A 26,915-nucleotide genomic window follows, 5' to 3' on the forward strand; every position below is an offset into this window, starting at 1 on the left:
TGAAAGCACTCATGACAATATGCAATCAACAGGCACGGCTGCTCTGCAATAGAACTTTACTTACAGTGCTCGCTTTGGCAGCACATATACGAAAATTAGAACTTTACTTACAGAGACTGAGTGCTATAGATTGTTGGCACTTAGGTTAAGGTCTATGTTTGGGCCTATGTTTGTTGACCCTTAATTTAAGCAACTGTTCTTAGGCCTCCATTGGTAGCAGAAAACTCAGACCCTCACTGTATCAATTTGCTTTGCTGAGGCTGCTGTTACCAAATACCACAGACTGAGGCTTAAACAATGGAAGCTCATTTTCTCACAGTTCTGGAGGCTGGAAACCTGTAATCCAGGTGCCTGCAGGGTTGAATTCCTCTGAAACCTCGCTCCTTAGCTCTCCAACTTCCTGCTGATGCATACTTTGAAAGGGAGCAGGTAATGGTCCAAGTTCTTGGGTTCCTGACACTCATTAGGGAGACCTGTTTTAAGTTTGAGGCTCCTGACATGAGCCTGGCCCAGCCCTGGCTGCTGTATTTGGGAAGTGACCCCTAGACAGGAGATCCCTGTCTGCCTCTCTTCCTTTCAAATGATTAAACACATATGTTTAAGAAAAAAAACCCTTATCAAATATTAAGGAGATGCCAGAAAGCTGTATCTCATAAGGAATATATTATTAAGAGGATCAGGACATGGGATGCCCACTGCCACTAGATTCTAACTTGATTGGTCCTTTGTTCCAAGCGATTTTAATTTAATTAAGTACGTAAGTTTTTGATGGAGAGAGTGAGTGCTTTCCCTATGGGTAAGGAGGAGTTACAACAGTGTCAAGATTCCAGGATTTGAATACCTGCATCTAACTTATTCTGGACAGGGACTACTGACACAGCCTTCCTTCCATGAGATCAGTAACATTTTGTCATGATACAATATTCATACCAAGAAATACATGTAAATTTACAGATAAGAGAGTTTTTTGGTAGTCATCTGATCATACTCATAACCAATACTCAAATTAAGAACAAAGCATTACCCAAGAGTCCTCACTATTCTGATCCTCCCTTCCTTTTTTTTAGCATGTCAAAAAAGAGTATATTGTCATTTATGCAGTGTGATTCAGTGCAGCACTATTTAGAACTATATACCATATGACATGCCATCCACACAATTTTTTTACTCTATATATTAAGTAGGCGTTGCAACTGGGTTCCTGTGCAAAGAAATTTTTTGTGTGTGTAGAGGTCAGAGCTCAAGGCAGTAATAGAAAAATATATTAGCTAAGTATCCACATTATTCACGACTAAAATCCTTCTTGCCTGGGAAAAATAGATTGGGTTTTTTAAAATGAGTGTTTTGCTAATATAGTCTAAATCCTGTTGCAAAATGAATGCTGAAGGTCAACTTCCTTTGGAAATGAGACTTGAGTTTTGGAACACAGTTACATTAGAAGGTGAGATGTTATTTCTTTTGGCATCTATCTGGGGTGCACAACATCCTTTGACTCTTAGAAAGTATTGGGTAATAGACTTCCTTAGTAGAAATTGAAATTCACCTCTGACCAGAATGACTCAATACAGAAGCCAGGCGTTGTCTCACGTACTACACTATGCAGAATTTACACACTCAGAATTTAACACACTCAGAATTTACATTTAGTTTATGTATCCATGGCCAAAGCGATTAATTCATGGGGATCAATTTATTAAGCATTTGGATATTCTTTCTCCTGAAGGGGCAGACAAAGCGAACCAATAAGAATCTCCTTCCTGTGCACTGGGGTGCTGAGTTGGGAAAGGAGCATGAGAGTATTGTAGGCATGGAAAGCCAAGACACTCTGTCAAAAAAAAAAAAAAAAAAAAAAAAAAAAGAATACCTAAATGAAAGATCTCTGTGAGTGAGATATCAGTGGAAAGAACGGGGCCATCAAAGGAGGTACCTTTCTCTGAAGGGAGGAGAGAACTTCCACTTTGACTATGATCCTGTTGGAATAAGATCAAAGTTGGTGAACCCTAAAGGCTTCCATAGCCTCAACAACTCATGACTAGAGCCTAGGGAGATTTCTGACGCCATAAACAAGAGTGTCAAATTGTTAAGTCAGCAACAGGAGTCACTGTGTACTTACACCCCATGTGGGATCTGTCCTTAATGTGTTGTCCAATGTGAAGTAATGCTATAACTAGTACTGAAACAGTATTTTTACACTTTGTGTTTCTGTGTGGGTGCAAACTGATGAAATCTTTACTTAGTATATACAGAATCGATCTTCTTTATATAAAGATAATTGAAAATGAAAAAAAAACCCTGGTGTTAAATTGGAAATGGCATAGAAAATTAATTAATTTTTTAAAAATATCATGTAGGATCTCTGTCTTTAATGTGCTGTACACTGTTATTTAATGCTATAACTAGTACTCCAACAGTATTTTTTCACTTTGTGTTGTTATGTGGGGGCAAACTGTTGAAATCTTTATACATACTGAACTGATTTTCTGTATATAAAGAGAATTGAAAATGAATCTTGATGTGAATTGAAGGGGAGAGGGAGCGGGAAAGGGGAGGGTTGCGGGTGGGAGGGAAGTTATGGGTGGGTGGGGCCATTGTAACCCATAAGCTGTAGTTTGGAAATTTATATTCATTAAGTAAAAGGTTTTTTTAAAAAAAGTTTTCCATGCCTTTTGCTTTCTCTTCCACAGATATAATGTGAATTTTTTTATGTAATTGTATCCCATGAGTCCCATCAACTTTGTTCATTCTGTTTAATTTAGCTTTTTGTATGACTATGTTATTTAAAAAGTTTTCCTGTTAAGAAATTCTTTCTTTTGCTCTTTGCTTAGGCAGATGTTAAAAATCTTTTAATGCATTTTGGCCATACATATAGTACTAGTTTAGTGTCACATTTGTCAGAGAAAGTCGCTAAAACTGTGAAGAATAAGATATGCTAAAGGAACTAGATTACTTGTTAAGGAGCAAGAGAAAAAATACACACTTAAAACCCCACTCAAAGATTCATATCCATACTTTAATATAGCTCCATAGGGTGCTTATGTGTTGTTAGGTATTTTTCAGGATGTGCTCAGTGTGCTATCATAACAGCTCCAAAATCTCCATAGTCTAGAATGGAAGTTTAGTACTAGTGACTCAACTGTGACTGTCACAGGTATTCTGAAAAATACTCCCTTCAAAAATCCCCAAGACTATTAAGAGAGAAAGCTTCTAGATGTTATAGATTAGCAAAACACCACATGGACTCACTGTTTCTTAAAGTCTTGAAAATGTTAGGGAGTTTACCTTTCTGCTGTGGGAATGATAGTTTTCTTCTGCTATACAGACCTTTGTTTATTTAGTTCTTTCTCATTTAATTTGAATTTGTTCATAAACCATGGACCAAAAGAGGAGCAATTTGAAGGAACTCCATCCGCTAACCCTCCTCATCTCTCCACCCCTAGAACAGCATCTCTTTTGACAAACCGCTAGTCTAATCATGAAGGTTTATGGCTGGGTGTCTTGTCCCATGTATAGTTGTACTTTGGGACTTTCTGCTTTGTACCAGTGGTGCTTACAGGAGCTCATGTATTAACCTGGAAATGCAGGGGAGATGACACTGTAGGGGCGCTCTCAATCAATGGGAATTGTGGGCCAGTGGATGAGTACTCCTGACTCCTGTTCTTTGGACAGACAATTCTGAGAAGCATTCATAAATTCTCCTACTCAATCTTAGGACAAGACCTCCTGAAAAAGATTTCCTCCTCGCATTCACAAATGCCTGAATGTTTTATTGCAAAAACTCACAGTCATCCTAATAATTACCCAGCAGAGTGGAGGCCTTGCTGTTGAGATGTTTTTAGGAGGTTTGTACATGGAGTTGCATTTACCCTGGAGGAAAGTCTTCAGGTAAAGGATTCTACTAGCTCAAATTGAACTACGACATACTAAATAGAAAATAGATTCCTCTTTTGAAAAATGTCTATTGAGGTCTCTTGCCCATCTCTTAAGTGGGTTGTTTGGTTGTTATGGAGTTTCTTGATCTCTTTGTAAATTTTGGTTATTAATCCTTTATCAGTTGCATAATTTGCAAATTTTTTTTCCCATTTTGTTGGTTGCCTCTTCAATTTCCTGACTGGTTTTTTTTTTTTTTTTTTTTGCAGTACAGAAACTTCTCAATTTGATGTAATCCCAATAGTTAACTTTTGCTTTGACTGCCTGTGCCTCTGGGGTCTTTTCCAAGAAGTCTTTGCCTGTGCCTACGTCTTGCAGGGTTTCTCTGATGTTCTCTAATAATTTGAAGGTGTCGTATCATAGATTTAGACCTTTAATCCTTGTTGAGTGGATTTTTGTGTAAAGTGTAAGGTAAGGGTCTTGCTTCATGCTTCTGCATGTGAAAATCCAGTTTTCCCAGCACCATTTATTGAATAGACTGTCCTTGCTCCAGGAATTGGTTTTAGACCCTTGATCAAATATAAGTTGGCTGTAGATGTTTGGATTGATTTCTGGTGTTTCTATTCTGTTCCCTTTGTCTATCCTTCTGTTTCTGTACCAGTACCATGCTGTTTTGATCATAACTGCCCTGTAGTATGTCCTGAAATCTGGTGTTGTGATGCCTCTGGCTTTGTTTTTGTTGTACAAGCTTGCTTTAGCTATTTGAGTTCTTCTGTGTCTCCATATGAATTTCAGCATCACTTTTTCTAGATCTGAGAATGTCTTTGCTATTTTGATTGGTTTCACATTGAATCTATGAATTGCATTTGGAAGAATGGACATTTTGATGATATGGATTCTTCCAATCCATGAGCATGGAAGATTTTTTCCATTTTTTGGTATCCTCTTCTATTTCTTTCTTTAAGGTTTTGTAATTCTCATCATAGAGATCTTTGACAACCTTCGTTAAGTTTATTCCAAGGTATTTGATTGTTTTGTAGCTATTGTGAATGGGATTGATCTTAGATAGTCTTTTTCAGCCTTGGCATTCTCAGTGTTTATAAAGGCTGTTGATTTTTGTGCATTGATTTTATATCCTGCTGCTTTGCCAAACTCTTCTATGAGTTTCAATAGTCTCTTAGTAGAGTTCTGATGAGAATATTTACATACAGAAATCACCTAACAACAGATGCTGGCGAGGATGTGGGGAAAAAGGTACACTAACTCACTGTTTGTGGGAATGCAAACTGGTAAAGCCACTATGGTTGACAGTTTGGAGTTTGCTCAGAAACCTGAATATAACATTACCATACAACCCAGCCATCCCACTCCTTGGAATTTACCCAAAGGAAATTAAATTGGTAAATAAAAGACTCAATGTTTATTGCAGCTCAGTTCACAATAGCTAAGACATGGAATCAAGGTGATGCTGGCTTCATAAAAAGAATTTGGGAGGATTCCATCTTTTTCAATTGTTCTGAATAGTTTGAGAAGAATTGGAGTTAGTTCTTTAAATGTCTGGTAGAATTCAGCAGTGAATCCATCTGGTCCTGGGCTTTTCTTTGTTGGGAGGGCCTTTATTACTGTTTCCATTTCTGTTTCAGTTATGGATCTTTTTAGGTTTTCTATGTCTTCCTGGTTCAATTTAGATAGGTTGCATGTGTCCAGGAATCTATCCATTTCTGATAGATTTCCCTGTTTGCTGGTATACAAGTCCTTGTAGTAATTTCTGATAATTCTTTTTATTTCTGTGGTGCCTGTTGTTACGTTTCCTTTTCATCTCTGATTGTATTGATTTGGGTCTTTTCTTTTTTTAGTTAGTTGGGCCAATGGGGTGTCAATTTTGTTTATTTTTTCAAAAAACCAGCTCCTCGTTTGGCTGATTTTTTGTAATGTGTTTTGGATTTTTATTTCTTCTCTGATTTTAATTATTTCTCTTCTCCTACTGGGTTTGGGTTTGGTTTGCTGCAGTTTTTCTAGATCCTTGAGATGACTTGAAAGCTCATCTATTTGGTGCCTTTCCAATTTCTTGATGTAGGCCCCTATTGATATAAACTTTCCTCTTAACACTGCTTTTGCTGTATCCCATAAGTTTTGGTATATTGTGCTGTTATCCTCATTTACTTCCAGAAAATTTTTGATTTCTCTTTTAATTTCTTCTATGACCCATTGTTCATTCAGGAGCATATTGTTCAATCTCCATGTGTTTGCATATGCTCTAGGGATTCCTGAGTTGCTAATTTCCAACTTCATTCCTTTGTGGTCTGAGAAGCTGCATGGTATGATTCTAATTCTTTTGAATTTGCTGAGACTTGCTTTATGGCCTAGTATGTGGTCAATCCTGGAGAAGGTTCCATGTACTGCTGAGAAGAATGTAAATGCTTTCTGTGTAGGATGAAAAGTTCTGTAGATATCTGTTAGATCCACTTGGGCTATAGTGTTGTTCAAATCTACTGTCTCCTTGTTGATCTTCTGTCCTGTTGATCTGTCTATTTCTGAGAGTGGAGTATTGAAGTCCCCCAGTACTATTGTATTGGAATCTAAGTCTCCCTTTAAGTCCCTTAACAAGTCTTTTAAATAAACCAGTGCCCTGTAATTAGGTGCATATACATTTATAATAGTTACATCTTCCTGTTGAATTGAACCCTTAATCATTATGTAGTGCCCCTGTTTATTATGGCTATGCCTGCTCTTTTTTCATTTCTGTTGGCATGCTGTATCTTTTTCCAGCCTTTCACTTTCAGTCTGTATGCATCTTTGTTGGAAAGATGTGTGGAAAAAGGGACACTAATCCACTGTTGGTGGGAATGCAAACTGGTTAAGCCACTATGGAAGTCAGTTTGGAGATTCCTCAGAAACCTGACTATAACCCTACCATACAACCCAGCCATCCCATTCCTTGAAATTTACCCAAAGGAAATTAAATAGGCAAACAAAAAAGCTATGTGCACATTAATGTTTATTGTAACTCAATTCACAATAGCTAAGACCTGGAACCAACCCAAATGCCCATCAACAGTAGACAGAATAAAGAAATTATGGGGCATGTACTCTATATAATACTATACAGCAGTCAAAAACAATTAAATTCGGTCATTTGCAACAAGATGGAGGAATCTGGAAAACATTATGCTGAGTGAAATAAGCCAACCCAAAGGGACAAATATCATATGTTCTCCCTGATTGGCAACAACTAACTGAGCATCAAAGGGGAAACCTATTGAAGTGAAATGGACACTATGAGAAACAGTGACTTGATCAGCTCTTATGCTGACTGTTGATGTACAATGTAATACAGTATTTTTTCTTTGTTTTGTTCTAGTACTAGTGGTTGAACTCTGTAATGAACACACAATTATTCTTAGGTGTTTAAATTTAACTGCAAAGTGATCCCTGCTAAATATAAGAGTGGGAATAAGAGAGGGAGGAGATGTACCATTTGGGACATGCTCAATCGACTTGCCCCAAATGGTGGAGTTAGAATCGTGCCAGGGGATTCCAATACAATCCCATCAAGGTGGCATGTACCAATGCCATCTCACTAGTCCAAGTGATCAATTTCAGTTCACAACCGATGGCTCTGATAGGTCTAAGAATCAAAGGGATCACACAAACAAGACAAGTGTCTGCTAATACTAACTGATAGAATCAAAAAGGGAGAGAACGATACATCATGGGAAGCAGGATACACAGCAGACTCATAGAATGGCAGATGTCCTAAACAGCACTCTGGCCTCAGAATCAGCCCTTAAGGCATTCAGATCTGGCTGAAAAGCCCATGAGAATATTTCAGGCATGGAAAGCCAAATCACTCTGGAAAAAAAAAAGAATATATATATATATATATTTATATGTATATAAATATATATATTTATATGCATATAAAGGTAATTGAAAATGAATCTTGATGTGAATGGAATGGGAGAGGGAGCAGGAGATGGGAGGGGTTCAAGTGGGAGGGTAATTATGGGGGGGGGGAAGCCATTGTAATCCATAAACTGTACTTTGGAAATTTATATTTACTAAATAAAAAAAAAGACATGGAATCAACTTAAATGCCCATCAACAGAAGACTGGATAAAGAAATTATGGTATATGTACTCTATAGAATACTATACAGCAGTAAAAAATGAAATCCAGACATTTGCAACAAAATGGAAGAATCTGGAAAACATCAAGCTGAGTGAAATAAGCCAGCCCCAAATGGACAAATAGCATATGTTCTCCCTTTTCGGTGACAACTAACTGAGCACCTAAAAGGAAGCCTGTTGAAGTGAAATGGACACTATGAGAAGCAATGACTTGATCAGCCCTTGTCCTGACTGTTGAGGAATAACCTACTACTTTATCCCTTTTAGAATTTTTTTGTTCTACTTAATAACGTTGGTTGAACTCTTTAATTAACAGGCAGTTATTCTTGGTCATTTAAATTTAACTGAAAAGTGATCCCTGTTAAATATGAGAGTGGGAATAAGAGAGGGAGGAGTTATACAGTTCGGCACATGCTCACTCGGATTTACTCCTAATGGTAGAGCTAGAAATGTGCCAGGGGATTCCATCAATCTTATCAAGGTCTCATGTACCAATGCCATCTTTTTTGTTAAAGTGATCAGTGTAAGTTCATAATTGATGAAAAAAATAGGATTAAGTGTCAAAGGGATTACATAAATAAGACCAGTGTCTGCAAATAATAATTGATAGAATTTAAAAGGAGAGAATGATCCTACATGAGAAGCAGGACACACAGCAGACTCATAGAATGGCAAATGCCCTAAACAGCACTCTGGCCTCAGAATCAGCCCTTATGGCATTCAGATCTGCTAAAAGGCCCATGAGTGTTTCGCAGGCATGGAAAGCCAAGACACTATGGCAAAAAATAAATAAATAAATAAATGACCTAAATGAAAGATCTCTGCGAGGGAGATCCCAGCTGAAGGAACGGGCCATCAAAGAAGGAGTACCTTTCTTTGAAGGAAGGAGAGAACTTTCACTTTGACTGTGGCCTTGTCTAAATACGATTGGAGTTGGCGAACTCAAGAGGCTTCCATAGCCTTGGCAGCTCATGCCAAGAGCCTTAGGTAATTACTGATGTAATAAATAAGAGTGTCAATTGTTAAATTAACAAGAGGAGACACTGTGCACCTGCTCCCCATGTAAGACCTCTGTTTTAATGTGTTGTACTATGCAAATTAACGGTAAAACTACTACTCAAACAGTACTTTATACTTTGTGTGTCTGTGTGGGTGTAGTCTGTTGAAATCTTTTCTTAGTATATACTAAGTTGATCTTCTGTATATAAAGATAATTGAAAATAAATCTTGATAAAGAATGGGATGGGAGAGGGAGTGGGAGATTGTATGGTTGTGGGTGGGTTGGAGGTTATGGGTGGAAAAACCACTATAATTCAAAAGTTGTACTTTGGAAATTTATATTTATTAAGTAAAGGTTGAAAAAAAGAAAATAGATTCTCCTAGTAATTTCACACATTATGAAAACTATGGTAAGGTGTGTAAGGAGTCCAAGAGACTAGAGAGTGGAGGCAAAGAAACTACTTCCTTGAAACAAGATCTTACTATGTAGGCCCAACTGGGTATTGAAAATGCTGTGTCTTTACACTCCTTTTGAATGGAAGTGTTTCTAATGCTTATCTTACATTTGTTTTACTAGTGTGTGTTTTGTTTTGGGGGAAGTGTCTTCAGCTAAAGAATAATGGTACTCAAAGACAGACTCAAAAAATGAGTCTGAGAAATGTTTTTTGCACTTGGCTCTAAGAACAAGATCTCAGACTTTATCCTGAACCTTATCATATTTATGAGGTGTAGGTAGGGGAGACTCTGGGAGCCCTTTGTATTGGAAAAAGTTTATTTTCATATGTAAGGAATATAAATGTTTTTCTGATTAGAGGATTGTCTTTGGAAGATTATGTTTTCCAACGATGCCCACCACAGCATCTTCCATCCTAGATGATTTAGAATTTTCCATTTCCACATCAAAATATAAAATTGAGGCCAGCACCATGGCTCAATAGGCTAATCCTCCGTCTTGCGGCGCTGGCACACCAGGTTTGAGTCCTGGTCGGGGCTCCGGATTCTGTCCCGGTTGCCCCTCTTCCAGGCCAGCTCTCTGCTGTGGCCGGGGAGTGCAGTGGAGGGTGGCCCAAGTGCTTGGGCCCTGCACCCCATGGGAGACCAGGAGAAGCACCTGGCTCCTGCCTTCGGATCAGCACGGTGCGCCGGCTGAAGTGCGCCAGCCGCGGCTGCCATTGGAGGGTGAACCAACAGCAAAGGAAGACCTTTCTCTTTGTCTCTCTCTCACTGTCCACTCTGCTTGTCAATATATATATATATATATATATATATATATATATATTTATAAAATTGAGTTCCCTCCCTACGAATCTTTTAGGACTTGAGATTTTCCTGTAACAAACAGAAAATGTGGCAGAAGTGATACTCTGTGAATCTGATGGTAGGTCATAAAGGCAATTAAAACTGCTTAATGATTGTGGGTATTTTTTTTGAGGTGACTAAAATGTTTGACACCATTTGAAATTAGTGGGAAATAAGCACTCATACAAAGCTTCACAATGAGGTATTCTTTGGGAGTTTACTCCAGGTTCCACTGTAGATTTGCTGAGGTCTGGGTTTGTCCCCAAGGGCTCATGTGTTGGAAATTTGGTCTTTGGTGATGCTTGGCGGTTTGAAGCCTTTAAGAGGCGAGACTTCTACAAAGTAATCAGGTTATTGAGGGAGCTGCTTTGGTTGCGATTAGTACTGATGAGTTAGTTGTTCTCATAAGAGCGAATGACTTAAGAGACCAATTTTGATGCTTAAACATTCCTCTCACTTTCTGTCTTATGTGATTTCTCTTTTGCACAATACTCCCTTCATGATGCCGCCTGCCATGAAGTGACAAATCCAAGGGTCTCTCCCCAGAGGCCAGATGGATGGGGCTGCTGGATCAAAGACTTTCACCTGAGCAAAACAAACCTTTCTTTTTTTCTTTATTTGAAAGTCAGAGTTACACAGAGAGAATGGAAAGACAGAGAGAGAAAGAGAAAGAGAGAGAGAGGTCTTCCACCTGCTGGTTCTCTCCCTATTGGTTGCAATATCTGGAGCTGCACTGATCTGAAGCCAAGAGCCAGGAGCTTCTCCTGCGTCTCCCAAGTGGGTGCAGGGGTTCAAGGACTTGGGCCATGTTTCACTACTTCTCTGGGCCATAGCAGAGTGCTGGATCGGAAGAGGAGAGGTCGCGTCTTGAACTGTCACCCATATGGGATACTGGCGCTTCAGGCCAGGGCATTAACCTGATGCGCCACAGCGCTGGCCCCACCTCTTTTCTTTATACTCTACCCGCCTTCAGGTATTTTGTTTTCGTAACTGAAAATGGACTAATAGAGCAAAGCACACGTTGTCCCATTTTATTCGGAGTAGCCAGATCATTTATCAAGCAATTTACCCAATGTCCACGATATTTGATCAGAAATACACCAAGAAGTTCATGTTCTTTCTCTTATGGCAAACTGTGGAAGCAAATCAAAGACTGTAACTCATGGGCAAGAAAGAGGATGAGAAGAAGATTCTATTGCAGAGACGTCACCTAGTCCATAATACCTAAGCTCTTTCAAATAGCCAATAGTATTGTAGTATCTTTTGTTTTTAAATAAATTGTTCATTTTGAAAGGCGGAGTTAACAGAGAGAGGGGGAGAATCTTCCATCTGCTGGTTCACTCCCCAAATAGCTTCAACAGCCAGGGCCAAAGACAAGATCTAGGAGCTACTTTTGGGTCTCACACATGGGTGTCAAGGGCCCAAGCACATGGATTGTCTTCCCTGCTTTTGCAGGTGCATTAGCAGGGAACCGGATTGGAAGTGGAGCAGCTAGGACTCAAACCATACCCAGATGAGACGCATGAGAAGTGAGTGCTGCAGATTACCCACTATGTCCTAGTGCTGGCCCCATGTATTATCCTTTTTAAAAATAAATTTATGCATATGTTATAATATATAAAAATAATTGTTACTTTTAGGCAAAAAATTCTGGAAGTTGAAAATTTCAAATATAATGTTTCTTTATTAAGAAAAAAAAATGATACATGAAGAACTATGACTACAAAAAGAAGCCTGGAAAAAAGTATTAGCTGTGGCCGGCGCCGCGGCTCACTAGGCTAATTCTCCGCCTTGCGGTGCCGGCACACCAGGTTCTAGTCCTGATCGGGGCACTGATCCTGTCCTGGTTGCCCCTCTTCCAGGCCAGCTCTCTGCTGTGGCCAGGGAGTGCAGTGGAGGATGGCCCAAGTGCTTGGGCCCGGCACCCCATGGGAGACCAGGATAAGCACCTGGCTCCTGCCATTGGATCAGCATGGTGCACCGGCCGCAGCGCGCCTACCGTGGTGGCCATTGGAGGGTGAACTAATGGCAAAAGGAAGACCTTTCTCTCTGTCTCTCTCTCACTGTCCACTCTGCCTGTCAAAAAAAAAAAAAAAGTATTATCTGTGTCACTTTCTTGGCACCTAACCACCTGCTGTGAATTGGTTAACATCTGGTCTTGAGGACTATTAAGTTATTTGGGGTGAAAATCATGCCTTATACTTCTTTGTTGGATGCTAATCCTAAATTCTACAGGTGGTGTTTTGTAAACCCAGGACCTTGGATACACACTGGATGAATCTGATGGAAACCATTTCTCCAATATTCTGTATTTTCAGTTACCAAAAACATTTTGTATGAGTTCAACATAAGTCAGTTTTGGAGATTTCCTAGTATAAATCACTGTACTTCCCAAGATAAGTACACCATTATTAAAATGCCTTTTTTATTAATTTTGTAAAGGAGTGTTGCTATAATTCTTTACAAAGTTTCAACTTATATATGTAGACATCTTTATAGGTGAATAATTTGATGTTTATGATTTTCATCAAAACAATAAGAGAGTAGGGAGAATATTATCTTCAGCAGTGAATAATTGGTGATCTGGTTATAAATACATATGAATTTATTATTCTGTTCTCTGTGATTTTTTATGTTTGAACATTTTTATAATAAAAAGCTTAAGTACTTGTACTAAGATTGAAGATGATTTTTGCTCCATACACTAAATAGTGAAAAACAAATTACCATTTTTGGACACAAGCTTTTTTTCCAAGGAAATATTAAATATAGTTTTCAGCACTTCCTCCACTTCTTCCTCAGTCAGAACTTTAAACTCTACCAGATCTGTATTTTCCTTATAATTGTAGGTCCTGAAGGTGAGGATGAGACCCACTAAACAGTGAACACCTTCTGGGGTCTGCAAGGAACAAATTGATTTGTCTAAAAATGGAGATGATGGAGATATTTGAAGATATGTATTTGCAGGCTCAAATTCTTCAATTGTTCGAGGTTGAAGAGTAAAGCAGTAGAGTTTTCGGTGTATTTTCCTTTCCAGGAGTTCAGAATTAAGAAATTCTTGGTCTGGAACATGTTGCTGTCTTCTGATTTGGTCCAGGTACCAGGTTTCTCCCTCTTCTCTCAAGCGGAATATGGAAGGCACTTGAGGCTGATCTTTTCCGGAAATTAACTCCACAGGCTGCCACATCTGGTAGGAGCGTCCAAACCCAGCATCGACAATGTAGTTTCTGCCACTGATGGTCACCTGTACTATGAGGTGAATCATGCCAGTGCTGTATTTGTCAGTATGACTGCCACAAACAAACCCTCCTAACATTGTGGTCTCAAAACCGATGGTAGTCAAAGCCCAGTACAGAAGATAGTTGACCTGGAGACACCAGCCACCTCTATTCCTCCTGACAATTTGATCAAAAATGGCCTCTAAGTCCAACTCCATGGGCTGCCCACAGTGAATGCTAAGGTTCTCATAGGGAACAGTTCGGATCTGGTGCTGAAAAATGTCTGTTAGTGATTCCAAGTCCAATTTGTTCCTCCGGTTCTTGTAACCAATTCTTTGATAATATGCTTCAATATCCATGATCCCCTAAGACAAGGGAAAGAGAACAAAACCAACTTGTATCACTTTTGAAGGTGAATATCCTAGGGTAGGCTAATGATAGTTGTAACATATTTAGATATGTATATGGGGCAGATGTTTGGCCTTCTAGTAAGACATACACATCCCACACAAGTGCCTGGTTATAGACCTGGGAGGCAATGTCGATGGCTCAACTAATTGGTCCCTGCCCCCGACATGGCAGACCTGGATTGAGCTCCCAACTCTTGATTTCTGCATGACCCAGCCCCAGCCCAATCTTCACCCAGCCCTGGCTGGTTCAGGTATTTGGAAAGTGAATCCCAAGTGAACTCAGTAGATGGGAATTTCTCTCTCTCTCTCTCTCTCTCTCTCTCTCTCTCATTGTGTGTGCATATCTCACTCTCTAAAGCAAAAAACAGAAAAAATTTAAAAATATGGGTCATGCCTTTGATATAGCAGTTAAGTTGCTGCTTAGGGCACCCACATCTAATATCAAGGTGCCTGGTTTCAGATCCAGCTACTCTGCATTTGATCCAGCTTCTTGTACTATGCACCCTGGGAGGCACCAGATGACGGTTCATGTACATGGGTTCTGGCTACTAATGTGGGAGACCTAGATGGAGTTTTGGGCTCCTGACTTGAGAATTACAGGCATTTGCAGATGGAAGAACTCTTTATCTCTGTATGACTCTGTTGCTCTGATTTTCAAAGAAAATGAATATAAATAAATTTAAAAATTAAAAAAATTGGAAATCCATGTTAAATGATGAGTCAAATGATAAACATCTTGTATGTGATTTTCCAACTCATATTAATTAAAATGGGCTTATAAATAGTTCCTGATATAAACAGGAGATTATACGATAGAGTACATGGTATTCATATTACCTGACGCATTCAATTCTCCTTTTAGCTGAAGCTTATATAATGTTTTCCACTCAGAAACTTTACTCAATCACTTAATGACTGATTTGATTGTTTCAATAAGAAGTTTCCTGAATAAAAATTGTGTATCAGCTGCTGATTTAGCACTTGCTTGCCAGCAAAAATACTTTTAGAGGGACTTAGATTTACAAAGATAGTGAATTCACACACATAGAAAACGAGTACATGAATCAGGTAAACTGTTAGGTGGTGAGACTAGCCCTGGGGAAACATAAAGGGGATAGTAAGTACACATGGGAAGCTTCAATTTTCAAGTAAAGTGGTTAAAGAAAGACCCAATAAGCTGTTAACAGAAGTAGAGGTTGCGACATGGGCAAGGTTATTCCAGGCAGAGGGAATAGAAAATAAAAAGGCTGTGTTGGAAACTTCCAGAGTATTCCAGGGACATCTAAGCAGCCAGGGTAACTGGAGCAGAGTGAGAAAGAAAGTGTGCTACGAGGCCAGGCAGGACAGGGTGGCCTAATCACCAACGCTGGTATTTTGACTTTTACTCTGAGATGAGAAATCCAAATGACAGAGGGATGAGAGGAGGTGAGAATGTGAACAAGGTTTTCCATAATCAAAACAATCATTTGGCTACTGTATGGAGAACGGTATGTTTATACTGAACTCTACAAATATTCACAAGAAGTAGGTAGGACCAATTCAAAACACATTTTCTCTAGCACCCGTGCTTGGCTTGTGTCTGGCACAGGACTCAAGGAGATCCATGATAGCTGATTGAAGGACTCTTGCTGAAACCCAAGCCTACACATTTTGCTGCAGGGTTGTCTGCTCATTGGATATTCACCCAAAGCTGATGAGGAGAACTAGTGAAAAAACACCACTTGGCCAGCGCTGCGGCTCACTAGGCTAATCTTCCGCCTGCGGCACCGGTACTCTGGGTTCTAGTCCCGGTTGGGGTACCAGATTCTTTCCCGGTTGCTCCTCTTCCAGTCCAGCTCTCTGCTGTGGTCTGGGAAGGCAGTGGAGGATGGCCCAAGTGCTTGGGCCCTGCACCGCATGGGAGACCAGGAGGAAGCACCTGACTCCTGGCTTCGGATCGGCTCAGCGTGCCGGCCATAGCGGCCAATTGAAGGGTGAACCAACGGAAGGAAGACCTCTCTCTCTCTCTCTCTCACACACTGTCTAACTCTGCCTGTCCAAAAAAAGAAAAACACTAAAAAGAGAATAGGAGAAGAAGGATGAGAAAAGACCCCACGAGGCCTAAAGTTATTTTTTAACTTTCAGGTAATATGGACAACAAAAAATTACACTTATTTGATCTGATTCTTTTGGGGAAAGTTTTTGTAACTTGCTCTCAAGGAGTCTCAGTCTGTTGAGATGTTGAGGGTGACAGTGGTGTACAGACCTCAACACTAAATCCTTTTAACATGGTGCAGTCTGACATGATAGGGGCAGAGGAACTGGCTCCTAAGTTAAATGGCTCCTAACCCTAACCCTAACTCCTAAGTTAAATGGTGAAAAGCTGAGTGTCTTTTTTTGCTCTCTTTTATTCTTTATTTCTTATTCTACAACTTCTCTTTGTTAACTCTTTCAATTTTTCTAGCGTTTTTCTCAGTCTCTGTTCTTGATTCCTCCAATGTTTCCCTTGGGCTATCCATTGCCTTCCTCATCCTAACAGTGCATTGCTGTCCTTTCTCCACATTTAGACAAGCTCTAAAACTCTACCACACAGGCACAGGGAGTACAACTGGTATTCATCCAGAATGCCCCAAACCTTCTATAGTCCCTAACCCAGAATTTGCCCCACGCATAAAAGGAAGAGGGGAAGGTGGACTTCAATAAAACAAGGTGGTTTATATATGCCTGGTCATCATTCTTTCAAGTGAGAGCTTACTTTATACTTCTTTTAATGCTATATATGTTTTCTAGTCTCTGTCTCTCCCTGCCCCCTCTCTTCTGTTCTTCATCCTCCTCCACATTCTCCTCCCAATTTCTCATTTTTTTTTTTAGATAAAATGTTGAGGTGGGGTTTTGTAACTGCAGGTGCATTCAAAAGAAGTCAGTTTTTGTTAAGGGTTTGGATACCAGCTACATGTTATACCTTAGTAATACTTATATATTCTGTGAGTAAACATAAGAAATCTTACATTTCAAGTTGAAATGTTGAAATCACTTGGAAAATGGTTGCCAAGAAAATGGCTGGATGAAACCACACAAGTGCTTGGGCCCTGCACCCACGTGGGAGCCCAGGAGGAAGCACCTGGCTCCTGGCTTTGGATCAGCACGGTGCACTAGCCACAGCGCGGGCCGCAGTGTGCCAGCTGCAGCGGCCATTGGGGGGTGAACCAACGGAAAAAAGAAAACCTTTCTCTCTATCTCTCAATGTCCACTCTGCCTGTCAGAAAAAAAAAAATCAAAACAAAGCTGGAATCATCACAATATCTGATTTCAAGACATATTACAGGGCAGTTATAGTCAAAACAGCCTGATACTGGTGCAAAAATAGACATGTAGATCATGGAACAGAGTAGAAACCCCAGAAATTAATCCATACAGCTACCACAAATTAATATTTGAAAAATGAACTAAAATCAATCCTTGGAAAAAGGACAGTCTCCTCAACAAATGGTGCTTGAAACTATGAAAAAATCCCTACCTTACAAAATTCAGCTCATAATGAATTAAAGATCGAAACCTATGGCCTGATAGTTTCAAATTCTAGAGGTAACCATCGAGGAAGCTCTGCAAGACATTGGTATAGGCAAAGACTTCTTGGAATTGACCTCATAAGCACAGGCAATCAAAGCAAAATTATGGATTACATCAAACTAAGATGCTTCTGCATGGAAAAGGAACCACTGAACAAAATGAAGAGGCAACTGACAGAATGGGAGGAAATATTTGAAACTATGCAGCTGATAAAGAATTAACATGGATATTATAAAGAGCTCGATCTTTAAAGAGCTCAAGAAACTCAACAATGAAAACCAAAACAGTGCAGTTAAGAAATGAGCCAAGGACTTGAACAGGAATTTTTTTTAAATTTATTTTTCCCTCAATGAAACTTTCATTTAAAAATACAGACTTTATGCATTTCATAAGTACAACTTTAGGAACACAGTGATTCTTCCCACCATACCCTCCCTCCCATCTACTCTCTCACCTCTCCTCCCTCCCCCATTCCTAGTCTATTCTCCATTAAGTTCCATTTTCAATTAAATTTATACACAGGAGACCAACTCTATACTAAGTAAAGAGCTCAATAATTTGCATGGAAAAACAAAAACAAAAAACAAAACAAGACAAAGCAAAAAAACTGTTCCTCAATAGCCGAGACACATCTTTTGTGAACACTTAAATTATAATACAACTCTTTGAGGAAAGTGGTCCTGCATGAAAAGTTAGTGCACAGTGACTCTTGTTAATTCAACAATTAACACTCTATGTATGACATCAGTGATCACCTGAGGCTCTTGATATGAGATGCCTAAGCTATGGAAGCCTTTTGAATCCATAAATTCCATCAGTATTTAGGCAAGGCCTTAAGCAAAGTGGAAATATTCTCTTCCCTTCAGAGAAAAGTACATCCTTTGATGGCCACTTTCCATTTGGGTCTCACCCACAGATGTCCTTTATGTAGGACAATTTTTGCTGCAATGTCTTAGCTTTTTCAGCCAGACCAGAATGCCTTAAGGGTTGATTCAGAGATCAGAGTGCTAGTCAAAGCAACTGTCATTCTATGAGTCTGCAGTGTGGACTGCTTCCCATGTTGGAGCGTTCCTTCCTTTTTATTTCTATCTGTTATCATTACCAGACCCTTAATTGTATCCATGTGATCACTTTAATACATATATTTTTCTGGCCAGCACTGTGGTGTAGTAGGTTAATCTTTTGCCAGTGATGCCAGCATCCCATATGGGTGCTGATTTGGAAGATAGCCCAGGTGCCTGGGCCCCTGCACCTGCATGGGAGACCAGGAAGAAGCTCCTGGCTCCTGGCTTTGGACCGGCACAGCTCCAGCTGTTGCAGCCATTTGGTGAGTGAACCAGAGGATGGAAGACCTTTCTCTCTGTGTCTCCCTCTCACTGTCTGTAACTCTACCTCTCAAATAAATAAATAAAATCTTTTTAAAAAGATAGTATTTTTACCGCTTGGCTTAAAGGTATTTGGTGTCCCATGTCAAGTTTTAAAATTGTACCTTTAGAAGTAAGTCAATAGGAATGAATGCAAAACCATACAGCTTTGGAGTTACAAACATCATACACTTCATAATTACAACTTTAGAAACATGATGATTCTTCCTATCACATCCACCCTCCCACCCATACTCCCAAACCCTTTTTCTTTTCCCTCTCTTGTTTCCACTCTTATTATGTACTGAGATCTATTTTCAATTGACTTTATACATAAATGTTAACTCTATGTTAAGAGTTCAACAAATAGTATAAAAAAAAAACCTGTTCCTCAAAAGTCAAGACAAGAGCTTGAACAGGCATTTTTAAAAGAGGAAATTCAAATGATCAACAGGCACATGAAATAATGCTCTGATCACTAGTCATCAGTGAAATGCAGATCAAAACTACAATGAGGTTTCACCTTACCGCAGTTAGAATGACTACCACCCCAAAATCAAGAAATAATAAATGCTGGTGAAGATGTGGGAAACAGGTACCCCAATATGCTGCTGCTAGGAATGTAAACTAGTACAACTATTATGGAAACAGTATGGAGGTTCCTCAGAAATCTGAGAATAGATCTACCATATGACCCAACCATCCCACTCCTGGGAATTTACCCAAACAAAATGAAATCAACATATGGAAGAGTTATTGTAGCCCCACCCCCATTCATTGCATCTCAATTCATAATAGCTAAGATGTGGAATTGATCCAGGTGTTCATCACCTGACAACTGGATAAAGAAAATGTGGTACATATACACTATGGAATACGACCCAGCTATTAAAAAGAATGAAATCATCTTTTGCAACAAAATGGATGCAGCTGGAAACCATTATGCTTAGTGAAATAAGCCAGTCCCAAAAAGTGAGTATATATGTTTTCCTAATATATGAAAATTGATACAGAATACAAAAAATGTATAGGAATGAAAGCATATCTTGTGTTATGATTGTTCTTGTTAGCCCTTTTTTCTACCCCTGTGGAACTGTGGTCTTCCTACCTTTGACTTGTTGAATAATCTGGTTAGTTGTAGATTAAGCTTGTGGTTATGGGGGGATTTAAATTATCTATTTGCAAAAATTAAATAAAAAGAAGGAAGGAAGAGGGAGGTTGAGCGAGGGAGAGAGAGAAGGAGGAAAGTATGGTTCTATCTCCTTCTATATGTGCTGTGAAATACATGAAACCATTCTCTTTATATTAACAAAATTTATAAAAAACTTAAAAATGTTAAGATTTACTCATAGCAAAATAAATCCAATTCAAATAGAAAAATAGTGTGAGTAGAAAGAATTTCCTTGTAGGTACGTGGAACAGTAAAATGTGTGAAACTAACTCAATAAAACCTAAACAATGAGCTGATAAAATAATAGCTTCATGATTTTAACTATTCCAGACATCAAGCAAAGCTAACACATAGGCCATGATAATCAGAAAGGAGTGTGTAGTTACAGCACAATATCACATTACTTGTTCAATGAGAAAATTTGACATTCTTTGTAAAGGCTGATGGAAAGATAAAGCCATTACAAAGGAAAAACAACCAGACATGGAAGAAGTCAAAGAAATCAAAGGTAAAAATATTTTCTGCTTCTGAAGAGAACTCAGAAAGTGTGACCAAGTTTTCAAATTGACTGTATATGAGTGAAATTAGCAATCTTTTCATCTAATATTGTTTGGAGCCCTTGCCTATATTCCTCATGAACTATGATCTTTTTAGTTTTTTGTTTGAACTCCTTATGTAGTAGAGCAAAAAGCTCTTGATTATGGCTGTTAGAACTTGCTAGGCTATTGGGAAACAAGTTGTTCACTTCACATGTGGTAAACTGATTCCCAATTAAGAATATCCCTGATAGGGTTTGCACTGTGGCATAGTGTGTTAAACTCTGCTGCATCCCATGTTGGTGCAGGTTCAAGTCCTGGCTGCTCCACTTCAGATTCAACTCCATGTTAATGTTCCTGGGAAAGCAGTGCAAAATGGCCCAAGTCCTCTTAAAAAAAATAATAATAATAATGCCCATTGGTAGCTTTGGGATCCACAAGGAGAGAAGGCCTACACTTCCAGGAATGGAGAGACCCTACCCACACTTCTGGGGAAGAAAAGTCCTTGTCAAGGTCCCCACGGGTGCCTAAAGGTCAACCAGTGAGGATCAGACCTGCCTCAACCTTTAACTCCCATGCCTTGTATCTATAAAAGGAGCCCTCCCAACCTCTGATGCGTGACTTCCCTGGCCCCCCCTCTGTTGGGACTGCAAGAACCTCGCCCAGGAGTGGAATCCCAATAAAAGCTTGTGAATTAATTGATTCATCTGCCTGGGAAAATTTGTTACACGCCAGACACCTTCCACCCATTAGAAACCACTAACAAACCTCTATCCAAAGACTTTTCATTCTAACCTATCAAATAGATTTCCTTTATCTTGCTTCTGCTACATATCAGGAAAGTTTCTCACCTCCCTAGAGAAGGGCACTGAACTACTATTTGCGGTCTGATGTTGCCTAATGCTTGAGTTGCTGTTGACTTAAATCAACACTTCAAAACATTAATATACCTTAGTTTACCTTTCATCAGTTCTGTTGTTGACAAAACTGGATCAGAATTCTACCACTTGAACTACCAATGCTTTAATCTGGATTTTCTCAATCTTCAGATTTAACTTTAAATTCATATTTCTATTTCCACTTAAGCCAGAACAGCTTATTCAATAGCCATAATTCTCAGAATGTTTCTACTCTTTGTTCTGTACCAAAAGCAGGCAATGCTAGCAATTCTTTATTGTGACCTCTTGACTTATTTTTCATTTCTATTTATATCTTCACTGACTAATGAAGAGGAAACATTTGTCAGGATAGTTTGCAATTGTTGCATTTCTCAAGGTATTTCCCTTTTGAGATTACTTTTATGTTCATGTTGGCTCTATGATAAAATGAAATACCAACAGGATATGATTTTAGAATAACATTTTTCTTGGGGCCAGTGCTGTGGCTCAGCAGGTTAACACCCTGGCCTGAAGTGCCAGCATCCCATATGGATGCTGGTTTGAGACCTGGTTGTTCCACTTCCAATCCAGCTCTCTGATATGGCCTTGGAAAGCAGTGGAAGATGGCTCAAGTCCTTGGGCCCCTGCACCCACGTGGGAGACCTGGAAGAAGCTCCTGGTTCCTGGCTTCAGATTGGTGTAGCTTTGGCCATTGTGGCCATCTGAGGAGTGAACCATCGAATGGAAGACCTCTCTCTCTCTCTCTGCCTCTCCTCTCTGTCTAACTCATACTTTCAAACAAATAAATAAATCTTTAAAAAAAGAATAACACTTTTCTTTCCACAAGGATCCTTGTCTCAGTATCTGGTTTTGTGGAACCAGACTTAATTCATCTGATAGTATTTTTTGGAGAGCTATGTGAAAGGCGACCCTGAATACCAAGAGGACTTCCTCCCTTTCCTTGCAGGCCAAATAGATGTTTGTTGTTCTGTGAATGGTCAGTGTTTAATAGCTGGACCAACCACTGTGATGTATCCCTAAGTGGCATGCCACTTCACTTAGAAATCACCTCTTCTTCATGTGTCCCTGAAGAGCACATTGTCATGAAGAATTCATTTGCAAGTCTCAGTCTTTAGGATCTCTACATCATTCATATGCAATAGTTATTTTCAATTCCTTTCTGTATAAAACATTTATTATTACCCCCATGAAGTTGTAAACTAGAGCCCCAAAGCAGATTGATCCAGAGGCAGGAGGACCATGAGATCCTGCTGTGGTATTTTAAGGACTCTGAGCAACACAAATGTGACTATAGACTGAGCTGACTGTTTCATTCCTACTGCACAGCTTTCTGTCATTACTGAATAGAAGATATGGTTAGCTAATCAGTGGCTTTTCTTTCTCTCTGTGTGGTATTTTCCTTCTCCTGTCCCTTTTAACCTCTTTTATCTATGTGAAAGTGAAGGACATGACATTCCATTCAGTTAACACCTCCACCCAGTCCCCTCCACTTTGACAATCCCCATGGCTGGGGATGGCTGGGCTTGTCATACCCGAAGGCCCCTGTTCAGCTCTCTGTAGTGTGCAGAAGACCTGTGTCTCAGCATGGCTGATAGGAAATGCCTGCAGTGGCCAGGCAGGCCATGCACATTAACATATAGGAGGTCAGAAAAGAAATCTAAAGGGAAACAATTCTACATTAGAAGAAGGTAAGGGTCAAACAATATAGGCCTGGGAGCAGGATGCAGCAGGAGAGTTCCTTGTGAGGGGGAGAATTGAGTCAGCTACGACAAAGAGTGTTCAGATGTGGTGGGCATGATGTCAGAGCACAGCAGAAGCCCATTGCATGCCACTGGCCTAGGAAGGGTCCCTTCTATGGACCCCATAGGGAGGAGGACACCCTCAGCCAGAAGGATGGTGGGATAGTTGATATTATCATTTGTGTGTCCTGGAGACCCTCCCACTATGACTCCTTCTGCAGAAAAATTTCCTAAGGAATTCCCCTTGAAACAGTCTTCAGACCACACAATTCAACCTCCCCAGACATTTGGGATCATTAAGGGATTTCTGATCAGGAAGTACCGGCAGGACATGGTCCTTCGGGATGCATCCTGTCAGGCAAAGAGGAGGGTGGACAGCACTGTTACAAGTACCCAAGAGGGAAAGCCAGGCAAGTAGGTTCCTTGAAACACACTCGTTTTCTCCTAATATGCATATTTAATCCCTATGGCAAACTTTTTAAGTAGGCACTGTAACTAACTCCATTTTGCTGATAGAAAATAGGTTTTTTTTTTTTTTTTTTTTTTTTTGACAAGCAGAGTTAGACAGTGAGAGAGAGAGAGAGACAGAGAGAAAAGTCTTCCTTTTGCATTAGTTCAGCCCCCAAATGGCTGTTATGGCTGGCGCGCTATGCTTCCTCCTGGTCTCCCATGGGGTGCAGGGCCCAAGCACTTGGGCCATCCTCCACTGCACTCCCGGACCACAGCAGAGAGCTGGCCTGGAAGAGGAGAAATCGGGACAGAATCTGACGTCCCGACTGGGACTAGAACCCGGGGTGCCAGTGCCGCGGGCAGAGGATTAGCCTAGTAAGCTGTGGCGCCGGCCAGAAAATAGAGTTTTTAAAAGCTAAATGATTTGCTCATGTTCTCACAGCTTGAATGTGGTGTGGCCGTGACTCAGCCAGGGGGTTTGAAGGAAGAATCTTTTACATTCATCATTATGCTGTATAGTAGTTTTGGCATGGCCCTCAAAATATGGACCACGCATACTTTCTGAACAGCCTTAGACCTGAAGTTCTGGTAAGGTGAACAATCCGGCCTCTGGACTCACATGTAAGATAGAATTAAACCCAGATCTCATAACCCTGCAGCCAAGGAGCTCCACTTACCAGGTTTCCAGGACCTGCGATCAGGAACCGGGCTGAATGCTACTCTTTCACTTTCACATCTGCAGAGGAAGTGCTTTTATTGTGTTCCATATCTCCCCGCCTCCAAATCCAGTAAGAGTCAGCACTGTGAACTTGGGAAATGTAGTCACAGGGCCTCTGGTTGCCCAAGTGGACCTCTGGGTCAGCTCTTTTCACTAAAATGTGGAGAGTTACAAGCACTGTCTGCTGGTCCACTCTCCAAGGCTGAGGGCCGTGGCTTTGTGTTGCACAGGTTCCTGCTGTCTGGGAACTTGAAGCCAGATTTCCCCCATCAAGAGAAGTGGAGGTGAGAGCTGGATAAGGTCCAGGAAAAGCAGATCCAGAAATGTAGAAGAGAGCAAAGAAGAAGGTGCGTGGTTTTAATCCCACTCCCAGTTTGTGATACTTTCTTCATCTTTTCCTATAGAGTCTCCTTCTTTTATCCCTAGTCCTCACTCCTATTCGCTCTCTGTTCAAGACACTGTATACTGTGTTGAATTATCATGAATTAACATCATGCTGATGTAGGCAGGCAGATAGCATAAAACTGATAAGGTTTGTGAGCTGGAAGACCATGCCTTCACCACATCCCTGTGTGAACTCATGCCCCTATCTGACCCCACTTCTACACCCACCTGCCAATCAGACTACATAACCACACCCTTATGAAGTGGATAAGTGGCCTGGAACACAGTGGACCTGGCCCTTTTTCCTTTTTCTCCACTTTTTCACCTTTATTGCTCATTTTGCCCCCCTTCTGGCCACCCTCTCTGCCTTCGCTTCGCTACCCTTGCTAAGCTGCTTGTGGCTGCTCATAACCAAACACTTGCTGCACGTGGCTCCTGGTCTCTTCTCTACTCACTGTGGCCCCAACTTAATTTCCAATTTCCTTTTCTCCCTTAGATAGAGCATTTCCCTCACTAAATAAAAAACTTAATAAACTTACCATGCTGCCTGGTCTATTTGAGCCAATATTGTTGAATTCTCTGAATTCAAGGCAAGAGCCCACAACCTTAATGGTATGGGAAATATGATAAGTAGATTGGTTTCAATGCCTAGGGTATGACTATTACTTGTCATATGATTTTATTTCTTCACTTTAAAAAATTATTTGAAAGAGTTGTAGGGAGAGGTAGAGCCATGGAAAGAGAGAAGTCTTCCATCCTCTGGTTCACTCCCCAGATGACCACAACAGCCAAAGATGAGCTGTCTGAAACCAGGAGCCAGGAGCTTCCTCTAGGTCTCCACACATGCAGGGGCCCAGGAACGTGGACCAATTCTACTGATTTCCCAGGCCATAGCAGAGAGCTGGATCAGAAGTGGAGCAGCTGGGACACGAACCGGCACCCATATGGGATGCTGGCACCGCATGTCGGGGCTATAATCCACTGTACCACAACACCGGCCCCCCGCTGCATATGTTTTGATTTACATTTATGACATTGGTCTACAACTCTTGCCATTTCTTATGCCTTTCTCGCTATACTATATTTAGGGAAAAAACTTCATGATACCACTGATGCCTTTTGCTATCCCTTTGGCTCCCACTTTCATTACATTCCACTGGTGTCCTGCTACATGAGTTGGGACTGTGTAGCTGAAAGTTTTTGCTTAACCAGTGCATGGGCAGTTTAGATGGACTGGCAAATTAATGCCCCTGGGACCACAACTCAGCCCAGGGTGATGAGAGTTACAGGATAAAAGCCCCTTGTTCCATCTGAGCAAGTACATACACTGAGCTAGTACAACACTGCCACCTTGTGTCATCCAGTGGGATCACGCCCCCTTTGTCCACAGGGAGCCTGCCCATTCTGAGTCCCTTATAGATCCTAAATTGCGCTAGTCTCACTGTCTCACTCCTGAACTGGTGCTCCCCTGAATCCCCTCCTAAACAAGCTACTTGAATGCAATCCTTTATCTGTATCTGGTTTTATGGGATCTCAACCCAAGAGAACTGTTTAATGAGTTGCACTGAGGAATGATGCCCTTGGCACTGTGACATTTGCACTATATTCAGGTTTTTTAAAAAATCCTTAAAGTATTAGAATTAGTATGTCTAGTTTCAAGATTCTTACACACACACAGCATTTTGTGTGCATATACTAAATTTTGGCAACTGATCCATTTCCTTTGTAAGAAAACCTTCATTATGCAAAGGCAGGAATAATGGAATAGAAGCTGAGCTTCCCGAGGGAGGGATTGATGACAGCACTGGCTCCATGTAAAGACTTATCTACTTGTTCGAAAATTGTTCACAAGAACTCCTGGTTTCCACTCCAACAGGTAAAGTTTGGAATTACTCTTCCCATCTTCTCAGCAAAGAAAAATATGAATAAACTGGAAATAAGCCGCTTTCTTGAGAACTGTCAGAACAGGTACAGGGCCAAGTGCTGCCTGAAACACGGAGGCAGGTGAGTGCAGACGGCTCATTCTCAGTCACCACAGCCCAGGCTTAGACGGCTGCGATGACGTCAGCATAAATATCTGATTGGTGAATTGCTGAGAGGTCAGCATCCTCAAGCTTGGCAGTGTCTCTCTCCAGACTTGCATTTTATTAGACGCCTCAGTAGGTTCTTGCTCTGAAAACTG

At 40.4% G+C, this 26,915-nt stretch overlaps 1 protein-coding gene and 1 pseudogene across 1 annotated transcript; both read right to left on the reverse strand.

Moving 5' to 3' along the window:
- Positions 1-24,346, reverse strand: part of LOC133765871 (L-lactate dehydrogenase A chain-like) — a 51,132-nt pseudogene extending 26,786 nt beyond the window's left edge.
- Positions 10,263-24,375, reverse strand: LOC133765872 (arylamine N-acetyltransferase 1). Its single transcript, XM_062199438.1, has 2 exons — positions 24,309-24,375; positions 10,263-13,878 (listed from the first exon to the last, which is right to left on the reverse strand). The coding sequence occupies exon 2, from the start codon at positions 13,870-13,872 to the stop codon at positions 13,000-13,002; it is 873 nt and encodes a 290-aa protein (XP_062055422.1). The 5' UTR covers positions 13,873-13,878; positions 24,309-24,375; the 3' UTR covers positions 10,263-12,999.
- Between the last annotated feature and the right edge of the window lie 2,540 nt (positions 24,376-26,915).

This window comes from Lepus europaeus, chromosome 8, assembly GCF_033115175.1.
Source record: "Lepus europaeus isolate LE1 chromosome 8, mLepTim1.pri, whole genome shotgun sequence".
Taxonomy (NCBI): domain Eukaryota; kingdom Metazoa; phylum Chordata; class Mammalia; order Lagomorpha; family Leporidae; genus Lepus; species Lepus europaeus.

Coding starts and splice junctions, on each gene's coding strand:
- LOC133765872 (XM_062199438.1), bottom strand. CDS start 13,872: ATGGATATTGAAGCATATTATCAAAGAATTGGTTACAAGAACCGGAGG.